General features: G+C 59.7%; 1 protein-coding gene across 4 annotated transcripts; it reads right to left on the bottom strand.

The window, feature by feature from the left end:
• Positions 1-220: 220 nt before the first annotated feature.
• LOC135425214 (ATP-binding cassette sub-family A member 2-like) lies at positions 221-26,391 on the bottom strand. Of its 4 annotated transcripts, none has more exons than XM_064677308.1 (48): positions 26,229-26,391; positions 25,004-25,115; positions 24,413-24,579; positions 24,083-24,210; positions 23,762-23,866; positions 23,124-23,309; positions 22,824-23,042; positions 21,880-22,214; positions 21,474-21,633; positions 21,118-21,246; positions 20,677-20,844; positions 19,846-19,942; positions 19,273-19,446; positions 19,090-19,192; positions 18,440-18,554; positions 17,888-18,078; positions 17,596-17,746; positions 17,097-17,301; positions 16,462-16,626; positions 15,983-16,166; positions 15,483-15,695; positions 14,970-15,166; positions 14,703-14,885; positions 14,081-14,265; positions 13,868-13,988; positions 12,863-13,153; positions 11,577-11,795; positions 11,309-11,411; positions 10,622-10,944; positions 9,939-10,152; positions 9,668-9,773; positions 9,246-9,357; positions 8,779-8,839; positions 8,367-8,541; positions 8,166-8,281; positions 7,513-7,660; positions 7,191-7,314; positions 6,164-6,296; positions 5,874-5,991; positions 5,577-5,755; positions 5,115-5,256; positions 4,642-4,776; positions 4,368-4,471; positions 3,998-4,090; positions 3,609-3,711; positions 3,336-3,473; positions 2,884-3,090; positions 221-2,625 (listed from the first exon to the last, which is right to left on the bottom strand). In XM_064677308.1, exons 1-48 carry the CDS (start codon positions 26,389-26,391, stop codon positions 2,590-2,592), a joined length of 7,536 nt encoding a protein of 2,511 aa, XP_064533378.1. In that variant the 3' UTR covers positions 221-2,589. The 4 variants fall into 4 exon arrangements, with proteins under 4 accessions (XP_064533378.1, XP_064533380.1, XP_064533379.1 ...); XM_064677310.1 differs by having other exon boundaries at positions 12,944-13,153; XM_064677309.1 differs by having other exon boundaries at positions 15,983-16,163.
• Positions 26,392-26,400: the final 9 nt, after the last annotated feature.

Here is a 26,400-nt window from a genome sequence, read left to right as displayed (position 1 = left end):
GCCAGCTGCCACGGCTCCTGCCTGCACCCCCAGCCACCCCACCACTGTCCAAATGATGCCAAGCACTGGGCACACCCCTGTGTTGGGCCCAGGACCCTTTGCCCACAGCAGGCTCCCGCACCCCCACCCTGGGCACTGCCAACCCCCTCCTCAGCCTGATCCCTCCCAGGCACTGGGACCTGACATTCCCACCCATCACCAACCACGCAGCCTCACTGGATCCAGTTATTATTTTTTATTTAAAATGATCAGTATTTTCACATTTCATCTTTTTTTTTTGTTTGCTAGCAATGTACAGGCAGCTCCAAGACTTCCCCGCCCCTCAGAGGCCCCATGCCTGGGGCTGAGTGTGGCACTGGCGCTGCACCCGTGGCTGGTGGCCAAGGACGTGCAGGGGAGGCAAGGCTGGAAGTAGGGCCAAACTCAACCAAGTGAACAGTGTTAAGGCAGCAGCCACCCCTGCCCTGGGGACATGCCCTGGGGCACTACGCTCCTGCTCCCTCCCTGCTGCCACCTTTGGGGTGGCCCCAGCAGGGTCTGTGCCCAGGCAGCCCTGAGCCCAGGGCAGGGAGACCACCGTGGCCATCCAGGCTGTATGGGCACCAGAGCATGTCCACTGACCATCAAAGCCATAGGGACAATGGCATGGTGGTGGTGGGGAGGGCTGAGAAAAGGGGAGACACTGTGAGTGGAGTGCCAGTGCCCTTCCAGAGTCCTGAGCAACAGGGCAGTGTGGCAGCTGTGGGGTGAGGACAAAGCCCAGAGCACTGCAGCACTGCTGCCCAGTGTGCCTCAGGGTCCCCAGGGTGCCACCACTGAAGTGACAGCCGGGGACTCAAAGATCACACCATGCCCTCTCCCTGATGGCAAAGGGCAAGGCTCGAGCTGGCTCGTCCCCCTACACTCGCCCAGGAAGGCAGAATGTGCCCAGCAAGGGAGCAAGGGCACGCCACTGGGGGCTGCCCCCATGTGCCATCCACTCCACCCCAGAAACAGCCAGTTTCCCATATGCCATTAAAAAAAATATGGTCTGAAAAATCTGAAAATAGAGCTTCTCCCCCCAGTTTTCCCCTTATTGAAAATACTGTATATTGTATCACAATCTATAGCAGGTGGCATACAAGGCTGGTGAGACCAGGGGGGCACGAGGACAGTGGAGGTCAGGCCCTGCTCCTGTGCCTGAGTGGGGCCAGAGGTGGCTCGAAGAGGCCTCCCCACGCCGTGTGCCCCACACCTCCCATGGCAGCCAGCTCGGCAGCAGAGCTCTCAGGGCAGCCGGGCCTCACGTGCTCCCCAGGAAGGTGCATGGCCACCCTGGGCTGCTGCCAAAGCCTGGCTGGGGGTCAGGGTCAGCATCACGGGCCCTGCTGTCACTCTGCCTCTGGGCACAACTGCAGGTTGCTGAGAGCAGCAGGCGCCAGACATGGTCCCTGTGGGTGACAAGGCAGAAGGACCCTCTGCAAAAAGGAGGGGCATTGCTGGCTGAGGGGGTGTCCACTGCTGGCCCAGTGACACTGCCAGCCCCACTGCCACGGTCCATCCTCCCCTCCCCAGCACCCCGGGCACCCCTGCCAAGCTGTGCCCATGCCCACTTTGACTGTCCCTACCTCGTACCTTAAGACCAACCCACTACCACCTTCCAAAGATATCCTGGGGTGCAGCAACCCCTCTTACAGTACCGCCAGTGACCCAACAATAAGAAACCAGTGCAGGTGGCTCCTGTACAGGGCTGGACACGGAGGAATGAGTGCCAGGGCAAGGGGACACTGAAAGGGACACAGCAAAAAGATGGCAGAGCTGCAGCAATGCCCTGTGATGGGCGAAGCAGATGGTGAGGGCAGGCAGGAGGCAGGGGGAGGGACGTGGTTAGGGTCAGAGGGGAAAACAGCTGGTGCCAGCATGTGAAATACCCTGTGACATACCCCTCTGCCCCCCCGCGTGTCTCTGCAGGAGTGTTGCTGCCTGGGGATGGAGTCAGTGCCCAAGGCCAGGCAGGGCTGGGGTGGACAGACCCCAGGGTGGGCAGGACATATCAGCAGGGCCAAGACCCCCAGCGACATCCCACCGATGACAGAAATCGGTTGTGGGTGAAGCACCAGACCTGTCCCTGTGGTGCCCAGGGCAGTGCCGGCCAGGGGCAATACAGAAGCAGTCATCCCTCCTCCAGCTCCATGGGGCCAGGCCTGGCAGGGTCCCACAGCCAAGGGTCCCTGGGGTGAGTGCAACACAAGTGTCCAGTCAAAGGCACCGCTCACAGGCCTGGGTGTCTCTGCCCCAAGGCATGTGGGGCCGGCAGCGCTAGCGCCAAACTGTGTCCTTTCCTTTGCAGTCTCCATCCATGGCACGTGCCTGCTGGACAGGCCGAGGACCATGGCCCCTGTCACCACACAGTGATACTGCTCTGGAACTGAAGGAGACAAAGGCCACCCATGGTGGCTCAAGAAGTCCATCCAAGCATTGCTTTGCCCACTGTGTCCTCCCTGGCATGTGCCTCCAGCTGCGGCAGCTCCGCTCCACAGGGAAAAGGCAGGGGAGAGGCCAAAAGGGTTTGGTGACTTCACAGACGGGAATGCGGCTGCCCCCGGGGTCTCAGCACAGCGTGTCGGTGTTGAAGGAAAGCTGAGCCTGGGCAGGGAGACAGGCAGGGTTCAGGGATTGCCCACTCTGCCAGCATACCCAGGGCGTCTGGGGCCAGAGTCCAGCCCAGGTGGTGGAGCCGCCATCCATCCCAGAGAACCCCCACCCCTTCCAGAGAGCCCCTGGCATGGCCTGGCCCTGGCTCCACCATGTGCCCTTTCTGGTGCTGCAGCACCCAGTCCCAGGGCTCCATGGCAGGGACATAGGTGGGACCAGGGACACCCAGATCCAGGGACAACCTCTCACCCTCTCCTCCTCAAAGCTGATGAGGCCTTCATCGTCAGTCTCCAGATCCTCCTGCTCCTCCACCACGAGGGCCCGCAGCTCAGTGGGGCCAGTGCGGGGGCGTAGCAGGCTCAGCAAGCGCTCCAGGGGTGACTGCAGGACACAGCTGGGGCTGGTCTCCTGCTGCTCCAGGTTGTCACTTTGCTTCTTGGCAAAATTCACAAACACCTGGGTGTGGGGGAAGGACAGGAGAATGAGAGGTATCCTCGCAGACGCCTCTACCCTCAGCCACCCCTCGCCTGTCATTCGTGCTGCCAGGACAGGACCCAGTGCATTCCACCATGTGGTGGCTGCCACTGTATTCCCCATCCAGCTCCAACTCCTGCACCAAAGGTAGATCCTGCCTGGCACTTTGTCACGGCCACCATCCCTGTGGACAAGTGTCCAGTTGCCCATGCTGTCCCCAGGCTTACGTTGTCCAGTGTGGTCTGGCTAACAGAGTAGTCTTCGATGCCCAGCACGTCCACCACCTGCTCCATCTTGCTGAAGACCTGTGCCAGTGAGATCTGGTCCGACTTCAGCTGGTACTGGGCCTTGGTGTGGTGCCGCTCCTGGGGGTGTGCACAGGGTGGGGCATTGAGCCCTCGCTCCCAGACCCCCTCCAGTCACCCCACAGAGGATGAAAGCTGCTTGTGCCCCAAGGTGGGGGCTGGCAGGGAACAGCATGGCCACCGAGGGCAGCTCACCTTGAGGACAGCCTCAGGGAAGTTGCGATTAAAGAACCTCACCACCTCCTTGACGTTGAGGCTGGACTTGGTGCGCACCGTGATCATGTAGCCATCACCAAACCTGCATGGGGACAAGGGACCCTGTGAGGACCTGTCCTCTCATCTGAACCCCCATGGGGAAGAACTGAGTCCTTGGAAGGGGAAAATGCTCTCAGGCTGCTACCGCTGCACACCAGGACAGTACCAGAGCACTCTAGTGAGCCTGTTTCCCGCCCACCTCCAAAGCAGCACCCACACAAAGGGCTGGCATCTTGTCACGGGTGCCACACTGTCACCCAACCATGGGGGCCCAACTCCTTCCTGCCCTGCAGTGAACACGGGGTGTTTGGCTCCCGCAGGGCTCTTACCTGTTCTTCAGGTGCTGGATGCTGCCGAGACACTTGAGCCGCCCGTTCACCATGATGGCCAGGCGGGTGCAGAGCGCCTCACACTCCTCCATGCTGGAGGGACAGGGCAGGGTTCAGTGGGGGGACGTGGGAGGACAGTGCCAGGGCTATGGTGGGGGCAGGTAGGGGGCTGGGCTCCCCAGACCATCACCCAGGTGCTGTGGCCACACCACCAGGGATGAGAGAAGGCAACAGAGCGTGTCCCAGGCTCACCCTGCTCCCCATGCCCCTACCAATTCTATTCCCTGGGGACAAGGGAGCTCCCTCCCTCCCATGCAGCACACCCCAGATGCCTGGAGGCATCATGGGCGCAGCCAGAACCCCCGTGGACCTGTGAGATGTGAGCACCACGGAACGCCCCGTTTTGATGACATCCAGGATGAGGTTCCAGAGGAAGCGCCGTGCCTTGGGGTCCATCCCTGTGGTTGGCTCATCCTGGCGAACAGACAGCACGCTCAGACATGCCAGCCCCCGGAAGGGACCCTACCAGCCCCCTCCTGTCCTGAGCCTAGCTCAGGACACTGTCCCACACTCCAGGACATGTGTGGAGGAGCCAGGGGTGGGCAGCTCCCACCCGGGGTTATTTCTGCACCCTCAAGGCACACCAGGAAGATGAAAGCCGGGTATCCGATGAGCGCGATGGCAGTGGACAGCTTCCTCTTGTTGCCCCCGCTGTAGGTGCTGGCAGGCTTGTCCGCGTACTTGGTCAACTCCAGCTTCTTCAGTGCCCACTTGACCACCTGCAAGGTGCAGGGGCCTGCTGTCACCCTGCCAAGGCCATAGGGCTGGCAGAGCTGGCACGGGTTGGGCTACACAGCACACATCAGCTGCTGATGGGACCACAAGCCATGTGCCAGTGAGGGGAGCCCCTTGGTAGCCCCTGGCACAGTCAAGTGCCAGTGGGGGCCTGTGAGTACGTGTGCCTGGCCCTGGCAGCCCACGTGGGCACACCGCCGGGGCAGCACTGCCATGAGGGCAGCAGCACTGGCTCAGGATCCCGCTGCTGCCCAGTGAGATGCCATCCCCATGGCACAGCACCAGCCCTTGGGTGCTGCCAACTGCCCACCCAGAGCCCTACCCGCTCCTCATCCTTCCAGGGGATGCCGCGCAGGCGGGTGTAGAGCTCCAGGTGCTCCTGGGCAGTCAGCTCGTCGAAGAGCGCGTCGAACTGGGGGCAGTAGCCTAAGCTCTGCTGGACCTGCAGGAGCTCTTTCAGGATGCTGTGGGAGAAGATGGAGGGGAAGTAGGGAGAAGGAACTGCTTTTCATGAAGACCCTGCTGCTGAGGCCCCTTTCACATGTCTTTACACTGGAGCATCTTCCCCCAGGTAAAACCCCACCAGGTAGCCTTAGCCCAGGGCCACTGTCACTTGCCGCACATCCGAGGTGGGTGATGCAGGAGGACACAGAGCTGCAGTGTCCCTTGGGAACACACAGGCTCACTCACGCTGTTTCATCCTGGGAGCCCTCCAAGCAAACCTCATCCAGGCCCCAGGAGAGAGGGCAGCCCATAGCCTCACCCGACACGTGCCCCCGTTAACCTGTGCCCATTAATGAAGGCCTCTCCGCCCGTGGTGCTCTCATCTCCCGTCAGCATCTTGAAGGTGGTGGTCTTGCCTGCGCCGTTGACGCCCAGCAGCCCAAAGCACTCCCCGGGGCGCACGCCCACGCACAGCCGGTCCACGGCCAGGATGCGCCCGATCTTGCGGGACTTGTACACCTGGTAGGGCAAGGGATGGGAGCTCAGCTCACCAGGAGCCACCTGAATCTCCAGCCCTGTGATGTCCCTGAGATAGGCTGGTCCCAGGTGTGTCCTTGCAGCCTGGTGCAGCCCCCACCTTGGTGAGGTTCTCGATCTTTAGCATGTCATTGTCGGCGTCGCCACGCAGGACCCGGTGCCGCTCGTTGGCTACGTCAATGTCATCCTCGATGGGTTTGGTGGAGACAGGCAGGCGCCTGTGGTAGGGGGCATGAGTGGAGGGGGATGTGGGACTAGGAGCTATATCCCTGCTGGGGCTGGGCAGCTCCCACTCACACCCACCAGAGGGGCAGCCTGGAGCTCAGGTGTCCCAACAGCAAAGCTTTACCCCATGGCCAGCCCCCCATTCCTGCTGCCCACCGCACTCACTGGGGCTTCCGGAAGAAGTTGTACTGGCACATGATGGTGATGAAGAAGCCAACGAAGCCTTCGATTGTCATGGCGACAAGCCCCCGTGTCACTATGTCCCATTCAAAGGGTGATTTCATTTTATCGAACTGCCCTGAGTGGGAGGAAGAGGAGAGAGCAGTTGGGGACACCTTCCTGAGGGGACGGCCTGACCACACCTCCTGAACTGACCCGTAACAACAAAACTGCTCCCATGCTCCCCATGGCAGCTGCCTGGGCTGGTCAAAACATGCTTCTCTACTCAAAGCACAGGTGCTGTGGAAATCATCTGGTAGCTTTTCAACCTCAGTAGGATGAATAAATCCAACTGAGAGTAGTATCAGTTGGATTTGTCAGATCCTAACCCAAAATTGCCCCTCATGGTGCCAGCAGCATCTGGGTTATGCACAAAAGCTATTCAAGAAGCTATTCAAGAAGCAGGGTTGCTTCTGAGGCCAGACTGAAGCTGGGAGTGGCAAAAGGCTTGTTTCGGTTGGGCAGCAGCCAAGAGACCCCAGCTGGGAGAAGAAAGTCCCTGCAGCCCCCATTCCTCCTGTCACAGCACAGCCCCAGCACGGCCCAGAACAGCTGAACCATGGCCCACCACATCTCCAACGCAGCCCCAGTATAACACACCTCAGCTCCACCACAGCCCACCACATCTCTACCACGGCCCCACTATGACCCACCACAGGCAGTGTGCAGCAGCAGAAGCAGCAGAAGAACTGCACACGTCTGTCAGGGCTCACACCTTCCTCTCCCCGTGAGGCTGCTATTTGAGAAGGCTCAAGGAGCCACTTTCAGCACCCCGGTGCTATGCCATGGCTGACCTTCAGCCATATCTCTTCCTGTGCCCCATCTAGTCCACCCCCCTGGGTTTTTGCTCCAGGTTGCTCTGGGCCTTGGGACACCCCGCTGGGCCAGCAGAGGGGATGTGCCAGCATCATGGTTCCCTCCAGCCCCACATGCCCTGGAGCAAGAGAGGCAGGGAGGGAGCAAGAGGCTGTACCGATCTTGGCGTAGTACTCATTGATGTACTCATTGTAGGCCATTTCCATCAGGCCATGGCCCAGGTTGTAGTTAGGAAACACGAGGAAGCAGCTCTTCAGGTAGCTGTTCACCACCTTCAGGTCCTGTGGGGACAGTGGAGAAGACACAAGCAGCAAACAATCCTGAGTGTGCGGTAAGATCGGGAACCCAAGGTCCAGTCTGATCAGGTCTCATTCTGGGAGCAAAGATCTCCTAAGTTCTGTCCCAGCCTGAGCCATCCCATGACCCAGTGGCAGTGCTTCCCTTTCTGATGGCCCTCAGCAGAGCCATGAAGCCTATACCTTGTCGTGCTCAAAGAGCTGCAGCAGGAACGTGGCGACAGTGGCTGTGATGCCAATGAAGAGATTGATGACAATGAGGAAGACATAGGCAGAGCTGGGCACCTCAAACCAGAAGGAGGCCGGGTACATGATGGGGGTGATGGACCAGCTGGGGAGATGAGCAGCAGGAGTACACGTCAGTATGGCAGGAGAGGGATCCCCAGCCTTGAGATCGCCCATCTCCCAGCCTGCCACTCCCAAGCTCTCACACCCCAGCCCTTGCAGCCAATCCACCCCAACCAGCTCTGGGGACTGCAGAACATCAGCCCCAAGGGCAGGCCCTGCCTGCGCAGCCACAGCATAGATGGGGCACAGAATCATAAAAACACTTGGATTGGAAGGTCATCTAATCCAGTACCCCTGCCATGGGCAGGGACAACTTCAGCTGGATCAAGTTGCTCCAAGACCCATCCAACCTGGCCTTGAACACATCCAGGGATCGAGCAGCAGCAGCTTCTCTGGGCAACATGGGCCAGTGTCTGACCATCCCCATTGCCAAAAATTTCTTCTTTATATCTAGTCTAAATCTCCCCTCTTTTAGTTTAAAACCATCACCCCATGAGACTCTGGAGGGATTCCCCAGTGCCTCCTCACCACCCCTCTGAGCAATGTACCCATAGAGCAGGAAGAGGGAGAGGACGGCAGGGAAGTTGGTGGGAGAGGTGTACGCCGGGAGGTCAAACACGAACAGGATGATGATGCAGCATGTGGCCGGCACCAGGTAGTTCAGCTGGAGAAGACAGGAAGTTCTGTGGCTGCCCACTCCCTGGCACAGCCCTGGGGGCTTGGCTAGTGGGGCCACGTGCACTGCTCACCATGTCCCACACGTAGTTGGCCAACCAGTAGATGACAGGGTCGCAGCCGCTCACAAACTGCAAGTGTTTGGCCTTGGTGGCCTTTTCGGCCACTAGGAACACCACAAAGCTGGCTGGGACGAAGGACATGGCCACAATAATGAAGATGGCGATCACCACATCTGTGCCTTGCAGGCTGGATGAGGAGCAAGGAGAGCAGGGACCCCATCAGTTGCCTGGGGAAAGGCCACCCATCCTGGTTGTGGGACAGTCACTGTGCACAGGGCAAAGGGACTGCCACATCACAGCCATCCTGTCGCCCACCATGCAGCCTGCAGGGCAGGAGCCTCAGCGTTCCCCTGCAACCACCAGTGAGGAGCCCCCACCTCCCATGAGACAGCCACCCTCCCTCAGGCCAGCTCCTTGGACCTACAGGTAATCCAGTGATAAGCTGGCACTTGTTTTGTTCATGGGGTGATTGGTGACCGTGATGCCTGCAAGAAGGACCAAGAAGAAACATGGAAGCATGAAAACTGGCTCAGGACACAAAACTTCGTCCCTAGTCTGCCTGGTCCCAACTTCTGAGCAGAACAGGTTTTCAACCAGAAGCTAGCCAGGAGCTGCCTTCTCTGAAGTAACCCAGCACCTCGAGGCCAAGCCCTCTCTCACTGGAGAGCACCCTCACAAGCCCGGGCACCATCAGGCAGCACTTTGGGACACTCTGCCCCAGCCCAGACCTCAGAGGGCTCTGCCCAGCTCTCACATCTCAGAGCCAAGTGTGTGAAACCTCTGACCCAGCCAGGCCCAAGATGGAACACTGCACTTTGGAGCCTGGATGGACCATGCCCTAATGCTGTTCCTGATGTGCTTCTGTGCTCAAACACCCTTCCAGCTCCTCACCGTAGGCAGCAGGGTTGCCCTTGCTCTTGGGCAGGTTGGCTCTCAGGATGGCATTGTTGAGGGCGTTGAGGTAGGTGGGCATACTGTGGTAGCCTTTGTTGTTGTAGAAGACCTAGAGGAGGAGGAGTGGTGGGAGGTGGCAAGAGAGCTGGACTCACAGATGTACTGGGAGAGAGGGATAGGATGGGGTGGACAGCCAGCCACAGGGCAGGCATCCTGTGCTCAGGGCTGTGGGGAGAGCAGGCCACTGCTGACTGTGCTGGGCCAGACCTGCTGACCACCCCCCACCCAGCTGGAGCCCCCCCAGAGCCCTTGGAGGAGAGAGCACTGCAGCAGAACAGTGGGCCAGAGGGCCCTGCCCGCCCGCCCACCCTCTCCTCCCCACCCATCTCCCCCCACCCCAGGGTGCAGTGCCGTCCCACCTGGGCCGTTCTCCGCACAGCGATCTTGCGCACCATGGCAGGAGCCCTGGCACCAAAGGAGGCTGGGATGGATTTCTGGACATTGCCGAAGGTGAGTGCCCCATACCTGGTGGACAAGGCACTGCTGAGGAAGCTGTGACTGCTGTCCCCCACCTCCAGGAGTGGAGCCATTTCTGGCTCCAGCCAGCACCCTGGGGCAGGTATCCCCAAATCCCTGATCCTCACTCCTGCTCCATGGTGCAGGGCAGACCCCCCCAGCCTCCCCTCTTGCCTGTGCAGCCGGAAGCGGTCCGAGGTGTAGAGCAGATACTCAGAGACATTGCGCCCTGTGATGTCTGCCAGGATGTCCCCCGTCACTACCTTCATCTGCGGGGGGTGGCCCCCCACACCACTGGGGCAGGAGAAGCCAGTCCCCTGCATGGAGCATGTGCACTTGATGGGCTCATGGATGATACGGGGCAGAGCGGGGGCCGAGGTCACGGTCCCTGAGGAGCAGAGAGGGTGGCTCACAGGCAGGCTCCTGCCTGCCCCAGCTGCTGGGGACAGCATGAGGGTGATGGGATGGCCAGGCAAGGTCCTGGTGACTAAGAAGGTCCAAGAGATGGATGGGAGGAAAAGCTTTGGGGCGACAGAATGGTTCAGAGAGGGGCTACGAAGTGGGCCTGGAGAAAGCAATGGCGGGGGAGAACGTCCAGCAAAGGTGGCACAAAGCTGGCCGCAGGGCTGGTGACAATGTCACCACCCCGGGGCTCAACTGGCATGGTGGTGGCTGAATGGAGACACTGTTCCAAGCACTGGTCCTGAGCCAAGAATTCAGCCCAGCAAGGCTCTGCTGTGGCCAGGCCAGACTGACAGGCACTTCCAGGGGTCCCTGGAGCTGCTTCTGTGGGGAAAGGCATCATCTCCCTGAAGGAGACAAATCCCAGACATCTGAGCACCCAGCACAGGTAATACCTTTGACAGCAGAGGTCGTAGAGTTCCAGGCACGGAGCAGGTCCTCATCCACTGAGATGGGGTAGTCAGAGGGAGCCGGGGATGGAGGTGGTGGCACAAAGTTGGAGAGCGGCAGGCCCTGGGTGAAGGAGTCGATGCACATGGCATCGAAGTACTTGGCTGCCAGCATCTTGGACTCGTTGCTGTTAAGGTTGAGGGTCTGCATGGGCTGGTCCAGTGTGTTGTTGAAGGGTGTCTTGAGCACACAGGTGGCCCCCACACCAGAGGGCAGATGAAAAGTGTTCACGAGCTGCTGAGGGCTGGCATCGGGAGACAGCCTGATGCTGCAGGGAAAGTGAGCCAGTAAGGAAGAGCAAGGAGCAGGAGACACAGGTTTCGCCACCTTGGCCATCTTCTCCTGGGACCTCCCTGAGGCCTTGGCACTTATGGGCACACACAACCTGTGCCTGGCATGACTGGGCTGCTGATTGCAGTGTCAGGGCTGGCACCTCTCCCAGAGACATCCTGGCCAAGACAGAGGCTGCTTTCTGTCAGGGGATGTCAGGGCTCTGCTCCAAGCTTGAGCCAGCGCTGGTGCCAGGCCAGCTGTGGGCTGCATTCCTCCCTACCCTCCCTGAAGTCCCAGGGATGGAGACAGGGATGGGGCTGGGGCACGGGGTACTGGTCACCAGCGGTGATGGTTCTCACCGGTACTCATGCCGCTCCTCATTGGCGTAAGGAATGAAGTTGCCCTTGGGCTGGGTGTAGTTGTGGTATTGTGACGGTGAGAGGATGAGGGGTGGCAGGTCACCTGTGGGGACAAGGACAGGAACCTGCTCACACCTACAGCACCACCGCACGCAGGCAGACTGTGCCTTGACCCTGTCCTCCTGCAGCCAGTGTCCACATCAGCTACACCGGGGCAGGCAGAAAAGGTAACCCCCAGCATGCAGGAAGGTGGGTGGCACACACGCACCTATTTCGGGCACGGAGAGGGCCACAGTCATGGCCACACAGACGAAGAAGGCGGGCAGGAGGATCTGTGAGAAGAGGGCCTTGGTGTTGCGCTTGGCGCAGTGGAAGCGTTTGACAATCAGCCCGTGGAACTGGCGCAGCTTCAGCCACGAGCCTTCCAGTTTGAAGCTCCCCTGCCCTGCCAGATCACAGTCTTCTGCCTCCACCTCTGCATCGTGCTCTGGGGAGGAGAGAGGGATATCAGCCCTTTGGCACAGCTGCTCCCACACCTGCCAGGGCTCCCAGAAAGCTGAGCTGGACACCCAGCCCAGGACAGCTGCCCAAAGGACAGGGCAGCACCCAACCCTGACTGCTACAGAGCCACAGCAGCAGTGTGGTGTGAAGCAAGACCACTGGCTGGCAGGTTCCTCTTAGCCCCAAATGGTAAATTTAGACAACAGTTTAAAGAAACCCAAGCAAAACTGGTGCTTTTTTGCAGGACTCCTCCATTTTCCCATCAGCTCTCCCAGCTGGTGAAGGGTCAGCACAGTCAGGAACAGGGTACAGGACACAGGTGGGGGTCCCAGCAAGGTAGTGGGAGCTCTGCCACGGCACTGTCCCGGGTCTGCCTCCCACAGCCCAAATCACAGTGCTCAGAGCAGCTCTGGTGGGGGTTAAAGGTGGCACATCCCTGAATTAATCACAAAAGCTGCTGAGATAGCCCAGAACAGGATCTGTGACTAAAGCAGCAACCTCGAGGCACTTGTCTGCACCCTCCATATCCAGCAATCCCAGCATCCAGGAAGGGAGAGCCTTGCACCTGGGGCAGGGTATGGCAGGTGAAGCCACCAGCTGGAAGGTGACGCTGGGCCCAGGGGCCAGGAGGAGAGACTCAATGGGTGCCAGTATGGGGAGTGGGCATGTTAGTCGGACAAGTCTGCAAGGTGGCACTGGAGACCCACAAGAGGCAGAGGCAGAGCCAATGCCAGCTGCCCCCGCTGACTCCATGCCTCAGCACGAGACCCCCTCCCCACACCCTACCTCCCAGTTTGGGGTTGCAAACTGGTGGAAGAGCCTATTCCCAGCCCTCCCACCCATGCTGTGGCTCTCTGGGTGCTGTGTTGGTGGATGCACCATCAGGCCCCTCCCTGTGGGCTCTCATCCCAGCAGGCACAGCCCCCCATCTTGGACACAACCGCATACCCTGTGGGGCCAGGACCAGCTCTGCCCTGCCCCGGTGAACCCTCCGTATCCCAGCCAAGTGCCTCCCCTGGCCCCTGCCGCTGGCCGGGCACCAGTGGCACCAACCTTGCAGACTGATGTTATCGGGGTCCTGCCGGTTATCGAACAGGGGTGCATAATCCCCAAAGAATTCGGAATAAGCCCCACCTTCGTCACCCCGCACGGAGCCCACTGAGGAGGCCGAGCGCAGGGACGCCTGTGACTGTGCCAGCTTAGAGCAGGTCACCAGGTTGCTGAGCTCCACCTCGGGCTTCTCTGGCATCGCTGCTTCGGCCAGGGGCTCCCCGTTGGCCTCGGGCTTTGGGCCCAGCTCAGGGGTGGGTGGCTGCAGGGCATCCTTCTTGGACTCTTTGATGTCTGGAACGAAAGAGGTGGGTTGCCACCAGTCATGCTCCTCTTCACTGCAGCATGCATGGAGCGGGGATGGATCATAGAATCACAGACTGGTTTGCATTGGAAGGGACCTTAAAGCTCATCTCATTCCACAACCCTGACATGTGCAGGGACATCTTCCACTAGACCGGGTTGCTTCAAGCTCCATCCAACCTGGCCTTGAACACTTCCAGAGATAGGAAAGCCACGGCTTCTCTGGGTAACCCGTGCCAGGTCCTCACCACCCTCAAAGGGAAGAATTTCCTCCTAACATCTGATCTAAGCCTCTCCTCTTTTAGTTTAAGACCATTCTACTTTATCCTATCACTATCTGCCCACATGAAGTCCCTCTCTTTAATTTTTTCAAGCTCCCTTTAGGCACCGGAAGGAGCTCTAAGATCTTCCTAGACCCTCTTCTTCTCCTGGCTGAACACCCCCAGCTCTCTCAGCCTGTCTCCCTGGCAGAGGTGCTCCAGCCCTCAGAGCATCTCTGTGGCCAAGTTCTTCCTGTGCTGAGGACTCCAGAGCTGGATACAGTGTTCCAGGCGGGAGTAAACCCGGAGCAGAGCAGAGGCTGGCTGCCCTTTGCTGGGATGGGCTCTGCTGGAAACATCTCCTCCCCTTAGGAGAGGAGACTCCTGCATTCACCAAGCCAAGGAAGAGCATACAGCCCCTCGCTAACCCCCGCAGCACCCGTACCCACATCGCTGTTCTCCAGAGACTGGTCCTCCTCAGACACCTTTAGGAAGACCTCCTCCAGGGTGGTGTCCATCAGCCCGAAACTAGTGAGGTCCAGCTCCTCCAGGCTCTGCTCCAAGTGCTGTGGGGGGAAAGCAGTGTGTGACGAGGGCAGGAGATGCCCACAGTACCACAGCCCCCTGGCCTGCCCACTCTGCCAGCCCCTTCAGGTACCTGAAAGAGCCTCTCAAAACAGCCCTTCTTGACAGCCTCACTGGGCAGGATGTAGGAGAGCTCTGTGTTGGTGTCCGAGATCAGGAGGCAGGAGGCCACGTACTTCTTGATGAACTGGGAGACGCGGGGCTCAGAGCAGGGGCTGACAGAGGAGTGGGCCAGGGGGCTGTGTGGCTGGCCTGGCTCTGGGGCAGAGGGGCAGCACCCATCGGTCACTTCACACCTGGCCTCCCACCATGACCCACCACGTTCCCCCTACCACCCAGTGCCGTGGGGGCTCCTTCAAGCCTCCATCATGGGGTGCTGGCAGCTTCCCGGTCACCCTGCCTGACCTGGGGATGGGCTTCTGCATTGTGGTCCACACTGGATGTCTTGGTAGCCAACCCACAGGCTGGACAGAACCAGCACCTGGAGGCAAACGCCACCATGCAGGATCTGACCAAGGGCTCCGCTGGAAGAAGCCATGGCACCTCCTACACCCCTCTCCCATCCCCTCTGCCCTCCATATGGCCTAAGAAGACTCAGGATGGGAACACCTGGGTGTTGACCTCTCGCTCCTTTCCTGGGCTGAAAAAGGGTCCTACCTACTCCTCTAAACAAAGGGTCCTGCTGCTCTCCAAACCTGTGCTGTTCCTGGTGTCTGACTGCTTCTTCACCACCGTCAGCTTGTAGCCATCACCATAGGTGCTCTTGAGGAACAGTGGGGAACCACAGCACTTGAGTTTGCCATGGGAGATGATGGCGATGCGGTCCCCCAGCAGGTCGGCTTCGTCCATGTGGTGTGTGGAGAGCAGGATGGTCCTCCCTGACGGCAGCACAGAGCCTCAGCAGAGGGGCCAGGGCTGCCATGGACAGAGGAACATGCCAGGCTCTGCCCAGCTCCGCTCACCTGGCTTGTACTTGAGGATGAGGTCCCAGATGGCCCTGCGGGCATACGGGTCCACGCCAGCTGTGGGCTCATCCAAGATAACGGCCCGCGATCCACCCACAAAGGCAATGGCCACTGACAGCTTCCTCTTCATGCCACCCGAGAGGGTCTGCACCTGGCAGTGCCGTTTATTGGAGAGTTCCAGGTCCTCAATCATCCTGGGGACAGGGCAGAAGCACCAGGGATGCTGGGGGAGCTGTACTGGTGCTCAGTGCTTATGGGGAGTACATGACACCTCTTCCCCATGTGGTACCTGTGGCCCTTGGCCACTGGGACTGCCCAGTTGTTGTCAGGCTATGAGCCTCTTCTGCTTGCTTCCACAGCCTGATACATTTAAGGGTGGGAAAACACCTGGTGGAGCTGCTCTAGGGGACATCTCTGCCACCAGATTGCCCCCCATAGCCCAGCCAGCAGGAAGGAGACTCACTCATGCCAAAGGCATGGATGGAGCCAAAGGAGCTGGAGGGTGCCTACTTGTCCATCTCCTTGCGGATCTCCTCCTCTGCCATGCTCTTGAGCTGTGAGTAGAACCAGAGGTGTTCCTCCACTGTCAGCCTGTCAAAGAGCACATTGTGCTGGGGACACATGCCCAGGTTCTTCCGGATTTTGTCCATCTCCGTACGGATATCATGGCCGTAGATGGTTGCGGAGCCGGAGGTTGGAGGGAACAAGCCAGTGAGGATGGACCTGAATGGATGGAGAAAGGCAACAATATGAGGGAGCTTGTATTCCTCAATCTGCTCCCGATCCCAACCACCACCTCTGGGAGCATCTGCTGGGCCCCAGGCAGAGCAACATCAGCACAGGGCCACGAACCCGCTGCCTGTCCCATGTTTGTGCCAGCCCCACACTGCTACCCTCTGGGCATGGCACCAGCTGCCACAGGATCCTGCAGGGACATCCTACAGCCCTTTCTCCACCCCCTGCAGCTGGCCAGAGAGACATGTCCCCTTTCTGCCCAGACAGGCACTCACATGGTAGTGGTCTTGCCCGCACCATTGTGCCCCAGGAAGGACACAACCTGGTTCTCATAGAGGTTGAGGCTCAGCTTGTTCAGTGCCAGTTTCTTGTCTGTCTTGTAGACCTTGGTGAGCTTGTCGATGCAGACAACCAAGGGGAGGTGGGTTGGCTCCTCCTCGATGCCTCGTGTCTCCTCTGCTGTGACAGTGGGATGGTGAGAAGCCAAAGAAGCCAGGCTTGGAGCAGGGCTCCTGGAGTATGAAGCAACCCGCCTCCATCCCATGGTGGCTGTGCTGGCTTCTGGCTCCTTCCCCTCTGCTTCTTGCCAGCTTACCCCCTTCCTGCACTACAGTGGCAGCTCTCAGACAGGCTGCAGTGCCTGACTCAGGATCCTACCCCAACAAGAGCACAGGGGTCCACAGCCACAGCAAGACCCTGTGGCAGAGCCAGGGCCATCCCTGTGCCACCCACTGTCACCCCCAGCTGCCCTCACCCAGCCTCCGGCTCTCCATGGCACAGGCCTGATCCTCCTCCATGATGCTGAGGCGGGTGGTGTGTGACCAGGGCCAGGTCCACTCCCAGGTCTCCACGCGCCCGTTGCCCAGCCAGTAAGACTTCTGAAAAGGGAAGTACCAGGGCCGCGGCAGGCCGAACATGCCTGCAACCACAGCCCCGGGGAGTCAGGGCCAACCCTGCACCCAAGGCCACACAGAGGTCAGCTGAGGGCCAGGGCAGAGCTGGTCCCCACAGGCATGGGGGTTTCCCCAGCTCAGGGTCACTACTGTGGGGTAGGGGCTGTGAGCACTCCAGCCAGCTGGGCTCAAGGCAGTGCTGCTGGGCTGTCCCAGGAAACAGTCCTTTGGGATTTGGGTTGGGTTGGCTCATGCTTCAGCTTTATGATCAAAGAAAAGGGAGCGGGTGAGACACCTCCCCGAGGATGGATAAGGGGGTCAGTGTCCTAGTTGTGGACACCTTTTCTACAGCTGGCCTTTGAACTGAGACACTCAGCTGAAGACTCCAAGGAACCTGTTGGTGTCACCAGTGGGTGAGGGCATGTGGGCAGGTGTTCCCCAACAAAGAGCTCCCGTAAGGTCCAGGGTGCCCTTATGCCCCTCTACCTGCACGTACCCGGGTGCACGGCCTCGATGTACCATGTGAGCACCCCATACACCACGGCATCCACAACCAGCATCATCATGGACAGCAAGAGGTTGAAGTCATCTCCTTCCACAGGTGACTGGCTGAAGGTGTGCCACTGGATACCCACACCGGCCACCTCATACAGTGCAAAGTACTTGGAGCCCAGCCCGAAGGCTGTGGTGGACATGAGGGACTGTGAAGAGGTGGAGGGAATGGGAGGTCAGCAGGAATGACAGACCAGCTCCAGAGGAACAGGTTGGGGTGAATTCCTACCCAGTGCTGCTCCACCCAGTTGGGTGGAGATGCTCCTGGCCCTGAGAGGCACCAAACCTTCTGGAGATGCCTCCAAAGCCCCACAGCGGAGTTGGTTCATACAGGCAGAGGCTTGCCCAGGGCTTGGTGACAGCTTGGTGGCCTTGTACTGGACATGGGATGCATGGGGCAAACCTGGGGCCAAGCATCTCCCCAGCACCCGCAGCCAACTCACCGCGATGCACTTCTCGAAGGCCGTTATCTTATCATGCGCCACCTCCTCCCGGATGGCCACGTACATGTAGGGCACATAGCTGAGGAAGTAGATGATGCCACCGCAGGCAGAGGCCAGCTTGGCCTTGGAGTAGAGCACTGACACCAGGAAGCTGCAAGGGAGGACAGCATCACCTCAGATCTCACCCCCCCAGGGCTTTCCCCACACCATCCAGTTTTGGTGGCGTTGAGGTGATAAATTGGCTCCTCAAATCAGCTGCCTGGGGGGACTTGTGCTCGACGGGGCAGCTCACCAGAACATGATTGTGGCCACAGCATAGATGGCGAGGAAAAGCCATATGATGAGGACATCGCTGTGCATCAGGACCTTGCCGTACTTGAGAATGGCAGTGAGTGCCGTGACTGAGATGGAGAGTTGGACAAAGCCGGTTATGAACCAAGCCACCCAGTGCACCGCGTTGTTCAAGCCCATCATCTTCATCACCTGTGAGGTCAAAACTGCTCAGTGGGGCTGTTCTGACCCTGTGTGCCCCTGCTGCCACTCTCAGTGGGCTGGGAGAACAAGGGGTAGCACCGAAGGGTCGTGGGGGCTGCTGGGAGCAGGCAGGACACAGAACCCTGTGCCAGGGTGCTAAGGAGCTCAGCTCCCTCCAGCGCTGGGTAGGACTCATCTCCAACTGAGTGTTGGGGACACTCAGAAGGACCAGTTTAGTCCAGGGATTTGGGATCTACATCTGCCCCAGGTCATGTGACCCAGAGACACAGGGAAGGTGACCAGGGGCACAGCACAGAATGTAGAGCTCAGACACCCACTCCTCCCCAAATATCTCTCCCACCATCCCCACCTCTTTCAGGCGATGCTCCTTCTCAGTCACAATGTGCTGGATCATCATGGCCACCGAGTAGACCCAGGAGATCACCATGCACAGGGGCATCATGTGCTCAATGACAAAGAGGAAGCTGGTGAGGTAGAGAGGAGAGAGCTGGATCATGGCAGTGCTGCAGAGATCCAGGGAGACCCTGGGGCACAGGATTATGGAGAGGCTCTCCCACTGCTCAGGGACAACCAGTCCCCACCCCAGCACCTCCTTAGTGCCCTGAAAGAGCTTCTCCAGTGAGCCCACAGGACAATCCACTGTCCTGGCTGGTAGGCGGGCAGGTAGCAGCCGCAGGCTCAGTCCAGGGCCCTGCCCACTCTGGTGTGGATGAGGTCCTCTCCACCCTCCTGTCCAGGAGCATTAGTGGCTCTGGGACTTCTCCAGGTGCTGTCTCCAGACCACTGTGATCCATAATCACCAAGAGACCCACGTGCCATCCCTTTAATTTCCACCACCTTCCTGAGTCTGGTGGTCTAAGGAACTGGCTTAACTAGTTGCTTATCACTCCTAATGTCACTACTAATCTTTCAGGCCCCCAAACTTGTCCCCTTCTCTGAGCTGAAGTGTCCTGGTTGCAAAGGGGGAGGGGAAAAGTCCTGCAGGTGGGTGTTACTCACTCGTCCCGGGTATAACACGGGTATGGGAACATCTGTACATAGTTGCCAGGCTCCACCACATCGTGGCCGACAAATGTGTTGATGAGAGCGCGCTCCATCATGTCTGTGGAGGAGGAGGAGAGGTCAGACTGAGTGGGCAGGGGCCAGAGACATGGGCAGCTGTGGCAGGGTGCTGACACTTACCTTGGATCCAGACGAAGCCATAGAGGAAGTAGAAGCGGCCGCCAGTGTTGGGGCCAGGCCGCCAGTATGCCCGTCGGATCTCATTGGTCTTCTCTGTGAAGCTGGAGTTCTGCCGGATCTTGTACATGATGTGGGGGGGCAGTGAGCCATCCCTGTTGGTCTGGAAGATGACACCTGCAGGCAGCAGGAGAGGCAGGGAGTCCACCAAGGGACAGCCACATTGGCCAGCCCACGGGGATGGGGAAGGGTTCAGCATGTCCCAGCCAAGGACACTATACGGGCTGCCACGGATTAGAAGGGTGGCATGGCCCCGGGATGTGAGACCCCCACGGGATGCAAGGGCATGTGGACAGCAGGCAGTGGCAGTGGGAAAGCTGGGACAGCAGCAGGGTGCTGCATCCAGCAGTGCTCGGCCTGGAGCAGAGGAGGGGCACTGTGAGATGTTCAGCCTGTTCACCCACCCAACGCATGCATCAAGGAAGCCACATCCCAAAGCCAATGGCTCCTGGGCATGGCTGGAGAAGTACATGGCTTCAGGGACCCCTGCAAAGGGGCTGTTTCCCAGGGACATACTGGCAAAGACCGTGACATTGTCCTGGTAGGCCTGGTTTAGTGTGTAGTTGACAATGCTCTCCTCATCTGGGAAGCCTTTGAAGATGTCCACGCTGACCTAGTGGGAGGGGAATCAGAATCACTAAGATTGGATCATCAAGTCCAACCAGTAACACAAGCACTGCCAAGCCCAGGACTAAACCATGTCCCCACATGCCAAATTCACATACTTTTTGAACACTCTCAGGGATAGTACCGCTGCCCTAGGCAGCCTGTTCCAATGCCTGACTACCCTTCCAGTGAAGAAATTTTCCATAATATGCAAAGTAAACCTGCCCTGGCACAGCATGAGGCTGTTTCCTCTTGTCCTGTCACTTGTCACCTGGGAAAAGAGACCAACTCCCATTTGGCTACAATCTCCTTCCACGTAATGGTAGAGAGTTATAAAGCTCTCCCTGAGCCTCCTTTTCTCCATGCTGAGCTGTCCCAGCTCCATCAGCTGCTCCCCATCAGATCTGTGCTCCAGACCCTTCCCTGACTCTGTTGCCCTTCCCTGGACATACTCCAGCAGGCCAGTGAGACCCCAAGGCCAAAGATGGGTTTAGCACACAGACCCTCCACACAGTACAGCATGTGCCACCCTAAGCCACCCCACAGCTCCTGAACAGTGTATGGGCACCTCCACCCTTGACATCTACCCCAAATCTCCTGACACCTCAGAAGCCACTATCTCTCCCATGCCCCCATGGGCTCCATCCCATGCTCTTAAGGTCTGAGCGGATCTGCCCCTTTTCATCCCACAGAGCCTAGCTGTGGGTGGTTCTACATTCCCACAGGTGGGCACCACCTCACCTTGGCCATGAAGCGGACCCAGCCGCAGGCAGCATTGTCAATAGTGTCCAGCTGCTGGAGCAGGATGCTGGCATTGGGTAGGGAGAAGTTGCCGTTGAGGAAGTTGTGGAGAACATCGCTGTCAGAGACATTCAGGATCTCTGGGTGCTTGTGGAGGTCAGCGGTGAACTGAGACAGACATGGGAGGGAGAAGCTGGACTATGTGTTACCTCTCAGGTCACTGTCCTCTCCATGGACACACGCAGGACCCAAAGCTCATCCTGGGGATGGGGCACAGTGTGCACCCTATGCAGGGATCCAGACTAGTCTCCACAAGAGCAAGGTGGGTACCAGGAAGCACCCCATGAAGAAGCTACAGGGTAGCTGGGAGCAGGACACCCCCTTCTCCACTGGCAGGGCAGTAAATCCCAGGCAGGGTCGGTCTCCACCACACTGTCCTACCTGCTGGAGCCAGCGGATGCGCCTCTGCAGCCTGCCCTCTTCCAAGTAGGCTCGGATCTCAGGGGAGATGTTCAGCCATGCCTTGGCATAGTGGGTGACGTTTCCCACAAAGGCGAAAGTCTCATTGGCCTGTGGTCGGGGAAAGGTCACACAGCGGGCAGAGGTGGGAGCCTCCTGCTCTCTGGGATGGCTAGCGGCCGTAGAGGTACCTGCCCACCTCCCACAGGCACTGCTTCCCCAGCAAGGGCCAGGGCTGCCTATGTCTGCCAGTCAGCCTCTTCCCTGCCAGTCAGCGCATCTGCAGAGAAGGACTGGTGGGAGAGGAAGGATGGGGGTCCCAGCCTATGCACACTCACCTTCAGGATGACCTTATCCACTTCAGTGCCCATGGGTGCATACAGGATTTTGGGGTTGCTGGTCATAAGATGCACAAGGAGGCCCAAGTTCCGCTGCTCCTTACTGGTGAAGCCCAGCGAGCTCATGTTGCCCTGCTTCAGCGCCTCAGGCTCTATGGTCCTGCAAAGGGGGCTCAAGCTGTCCACTCTGCTCCAGCCCCAGCACCCCTTGTTGCAAGCAGCTCCCACTCCTGCCCATGAGGGGACTTCACACTTGTTCCTGTGCCTGCACAGTGCTGCCTAACCCAGGAAGTATCCCTGGTTGCAGTACAAGGATGCAGTACAGCATCCATCCTGCCTGCTCAGCAAGCGGTGACACCCCTGGCCCGTCCAGGGAGTGCCTGGAGCCATCCCCCAGCATTCCTACCGGTTGTTGCCGCAGAGGATGGGCTGCAGCCCGGCCCAGAGCTGCACGAACGCCGAGAATTGCCCCTGGGGGTTGTCACTGCCAGTTGGGCCCCCCTCAGCACCCTCCTCCTCCTCTGCTGTGGCATTGCCAGCTGTGGCATTGGTGCCAGCCCAGCTGGTGCTGTTGGCAGTGGGTGGTGGGGCCCTGCTGGAACAGGCTCCCCTGGGCAGCAGCTTGGCCAGCGCTGAGAGGATGTCCATGTCCCGGAGAACCTTCTCCATCTCCACCAGGTCCTCGAGGAGGGCACGGAGGCGGTGCTGGGCAGCTGTGTTGTTCACCTCATCCAGCTTCAGCTGCAAGAATGAGTGGACAAGGAGTTACCCACTGTTGGGGCAACAGGGTCAAGCAGGAGGGAAACAGTGGAGACCTCAAGCAGTGGCAACTCCACTTTCTTGGTTAAAAGGTTGGAGCTGTGCCCAGCTAGGGCCCTGGACTCATCACTGTGCATCCGTGGCTATCAGGCAGTGGGAGTGGTGGCAAATGCTGGCAGGGATGTATTGAGGGACACAAGATGTCACTCAAGACAGGAAGGTGGCCCTCTGTGACTGCAAAGGATGCATCAGAATTGGGTGGGACTAGAAGGGGAACCTCAGAGACAGCCTTGAATTGTGCCACCAAGGGCATTGCCAGTCCTGGGTAGAGAAGCCTGCAGGGACACCTTGAAGGACGCTGGGGACACGCAGCCCCACCCGACAGGCAGTATCCAAGTGGGTGCTAGAGGAGGAATCATCTGGGGTCCTACCATGGAGCCGGCTGGCGAGTGCCTGTGTCATGCAAAGGGGTGACCAGGAGAGGCCAGGCCATGTAACAGAGTCCTCTGCCCCAACACATTCCCAGGTGAGTAGAAACCCTGCCCAGGACTCATCCCTGCCCCCAGGTCACCCCACCTGCCCAGCTCTCACCCTGCTGACAATCTTGGGGGTGTCCAGCTGCTCCCGGAGCTCGGTGGCCAGCTGGGCAAAGCGTTCCTGGCGGGTGGCCCGGCTGCCATTGCAGGCCAGTGCCCGGTACACCGCCAGCAGTGGCTGCTGCCCAGGGGTCACGCGCAAGAGGCGGCGCAGCCCCCCCGGGCTCTGCTCACATGTCAGCTGCTCCAGCGCTGGCCCAGTGAAGAGGACACCCTACAGGGCAGGAAGTTGTGGGAACAGTGCTGCAGTGCCTGCCCTGGCAGAGCAGCCCAGCTTGCCCCACGGGGTGCTCACCTCCATCTCAGTGATGAAGGCCTGAGGGCTGTCAGAGGCGGTGGGTACCATGGCGGCGCTGGCGAGGCCCAGGGCCTGGGAGAGCATGCGGAGCAGTGCCGGCCGGCGTGAGGCTGCCACGGGGTCCCGCAGCGCCCTGTGAACCAGCCCTTCCCGCAGGCTCCTCCAGCCACTGGGGAGGCTCTTCTGCAAGAGGAAGAACAGGGATGGCTGGTGGGGTGGGGGCTCCCTAAGTCCCCTAGCATACGTGAACAGCCCCACAGCACCCATGGTCTCCATGGGGAGGGGAAGAAAAAGGATGTGCAGATGCAAAGTGCAGGGGTTCCCTGCACCTTAGCCGCATGGAGGGAACAATCTCCCCTTGCTCCCTCCACAGCCAGTGCTCAGGCAGTGCCATCCCCCACCACAATGGTAAACCTAGGCACAGGCACTGTTGTGCCTCGTAGCACTGAGGGAACTGGTGGCAGCACTGGGATGAACCCCAATCATCCCCGCTCCTGCTCTGCCCCCTGACAAGGTCCCATCACAGCCCCTCTACTGGGACAGATACCCCCAGATCTCTCTGCGGTGGGATGTGGATGGGACAAGAGGATGGGCTCTGCCCTACCATGTTCCCTGCATGCAGCACCACTCCTCACCTCCAGCCACGTCATCTTCTCGCCGGGGCCAAATCCATCCCGCAGGTCTCGCTCATGGGTCTCATCAGGTACCAAAGGAAAGGAACCAAAAAACAGGCGGTACACCTGCACCAGGATGGGAGTGGGGCTGCCAGGTGTGCTGGAAGCAGGGGCACCCGCTTGCCCAGCAAGGCCCTGGTACAGGGTAGCAGGGCAGGATAAATCCCAGCTGGGTGCCTACTGGCCACCATCCCATGGGTCTGATGGTCAGGGCTCAGTCTGGGCCAGGATATGCTATGCATGAGGCAGCACAGACTTCTGCAAAGCCTGGCAGTCACCCACCTCCTGCAGGTCAATGCTGGAGCCCAAGAGCAGCTCGGCTGTGCTGTTGGGGAGGGACATGTTCTGCATCAGGAAGCGCTGCAGCTCGCCCTGGTCCTTGGCTGCCCATGCCAGTGTGAAACCGGACCCTGGGAAGGAGCAGGGGAGGGGGTCAGAGCAGCCCACAAGCATCAGGGACACGGCGTGGCACCACAGCTGGCCCTGCCCAACACAGTGATGCAGGACAGTGGCAGGGCACTGCCACACACCATCACATCGCTGGATGCCAGGCAGATTGGCACCTCTGTCCCTGCCCGCACAGGCAGCAGGGGCAGGCAGGGCACAGCCCACCTGTTTGGCTGCTGAAGTGGGTCTCCATGGAGCTGGGCTCAGAGCTGCTGAGGGCCTCTAGGTGCCGGCGCAGTGACTCCAGCTCCTCCTCCAGCCCCGGGTGCCGTGGGTCAAAGAGGCTGCTTTGCTCTACTGCCTCGCTGAGGTGCTCCAGGAGCTGCGTCACCCTGCAAGAGCCCAGCACCGCCCTGGCTTTAGGGACAGAGGGATGGAGACACCTTCCCCAGAGCTCGGGGGGGAATGAGCCCCTCAGGGCAGCAGTGGTGCTTGAAATGGGGCACCACTGCCCTTGCCTGCACACTGAATCCAGTGTGCTAGAGCACAGTAGAGCCTCAATGCCTTGAGGTGTCCACAGGGGCCACCTCCATCCTCCTCCCAGCACAGAGCACTCAGGAACCAGCAGTGGAATGGGCTGAGGTGTTCCCTTCACCCCACGGACATGGTGGTCCGCACCCAAGCACTTTGGGGGACACCAGCTTGTGCCTCACCCCCAGGGCTGCAGCGTCAACATGGGAAGGGGCAGGCTATGTGCAAGAGCATGCGGTAGTGTGCAGGGTGGGATGGGAAGCATGTGGCAAGAGCAGGACTCACGTGGAGTTGGAGTACTGCAGGAAGCCAAACTCATCACGCTGGCCGTCAGGGCACAGGGACTGCATGACGGGCAGGATCCCGGCCGAGGTGAGTGGGGCCGCCGTGTAGAAAGCTGGAGCCAGCAAGAGAGCAGAAGAGTCCAAGGGAAGGTGCGAGTCGGGGGAGGAGAGGCAGGGAGGGGGAGGGGGCCACCAGAGAAACAGACACTTGGTTCAGAGAAGCACGCGCCAGGGTCTGCGAGTCCACGGGAGGCTGGCGGCCATGGTCAGAAGTCGGTAGCTTCTCTACTAGGGTTGTCCTGTGGGGCTGCAGGCAGCTCCTGCCATCTTGGCTCCAGCCCTCTTGCTCCCACCCAGTCTGCCCTGGGTGATGGGTCCCTCAAGCCCTAGGACAATGCCAACTTCTGCTGTTTGCCCCCAGGATGGCCACCAACCTCCTCCAGGCTCCCGGCCCTTCCTGTTAGTAACCTCAGAGGCACTGGCAGATCTCCAGAGGAAGGTGAGGAAGAATACAAAAGGGAAAAGAGAGTTGTCACCTGCAGCTCCCAGAGCCCGCAGCCTCCCCCCAGTCCGGCTGCCCTGACGTGTGGTGGCTAGAGGTGGGTGGAAATGGAGACATGCAGGGGGAAGATGGAAGAAACAAGGAGCAGCAAGGGGCAGGCAAACCTTCCCCCCTCCACTGGCACGGAGCCATTGTCCCTACTGGGACCTTCCCATGTCCTCCCCTGGGGCAGGGCAAGCCCAGAACAGCCCTGCCCAATGAGGGGACCAGAGGTCATCACCAGGCAGTGCCAAGCAGGGACCTCGCTCTCACCACCCCAGCTGGTGGCCCTTTGGTTAGAGGTGGGTCAGTGCTGTTAGCACAACCATGATGGGTAGGAGCTGGTGAAGATGGGCTTCTGGCAGGGACAAGGGACAGCCCAGGGCACGGACAGGCGCAGCATGGGACAGGCCAGCAGCCTGCTAGGGTAGTGGGACCCACACTGGTGGCCATGCCACGGTTTGGTGACAAAGTCAGTGCACGGGTGGCATCTTGCAGGCTTCCAGGCTCCTAGAAGTGCCACATCCCAGCTTGTCCCACCCACAAAGGGCCAAGACGGGGACCTAGTGGTGGTGCTGGGGTGGGAGCCACCCCAAGCCCTTTGGTGATCTGGCAAGACTAGGTGTTAACAGGGGTGACAGCACCCAGTAAGGAGGTGAGAAGAAGGGGTAGGACAAGCCTCCACCTGGCCTGGAGAGCCCTCTGCAGCCCAGGAGGCTGAGGACATGGCCACCAGTGGCACCAGCACCTGGGGAACCCAGCACCATCCACACAGGGGGGACACCACCACAACTGGTCAGCCCCCAGGGAGGAGCAGGCAGGGGCCATGCTGTGCTGCCCAAGCTCATCTTCACCAG

Source organism: Pseudopipra pipra, chromosome 20 (genome assembly GCF_036250125.1).
Source record: "Pseudopipra pipra isolate bDixPip1 chromosome 20, bDixPip1.hap1, whole genome shotgun sequence".
Classification (NCBI taxonomy): Eukaryota; Metazoa; Chordata; class Aves; order Passeriformes; family Pipridae; genus Pseudopipra; species Pseudopipra pipra.
The sequence above is the reverse complement of the archived record's forward strand: the minus strand, read 5'-3'. Positions and strand labels throughout refer to the sequence as shown.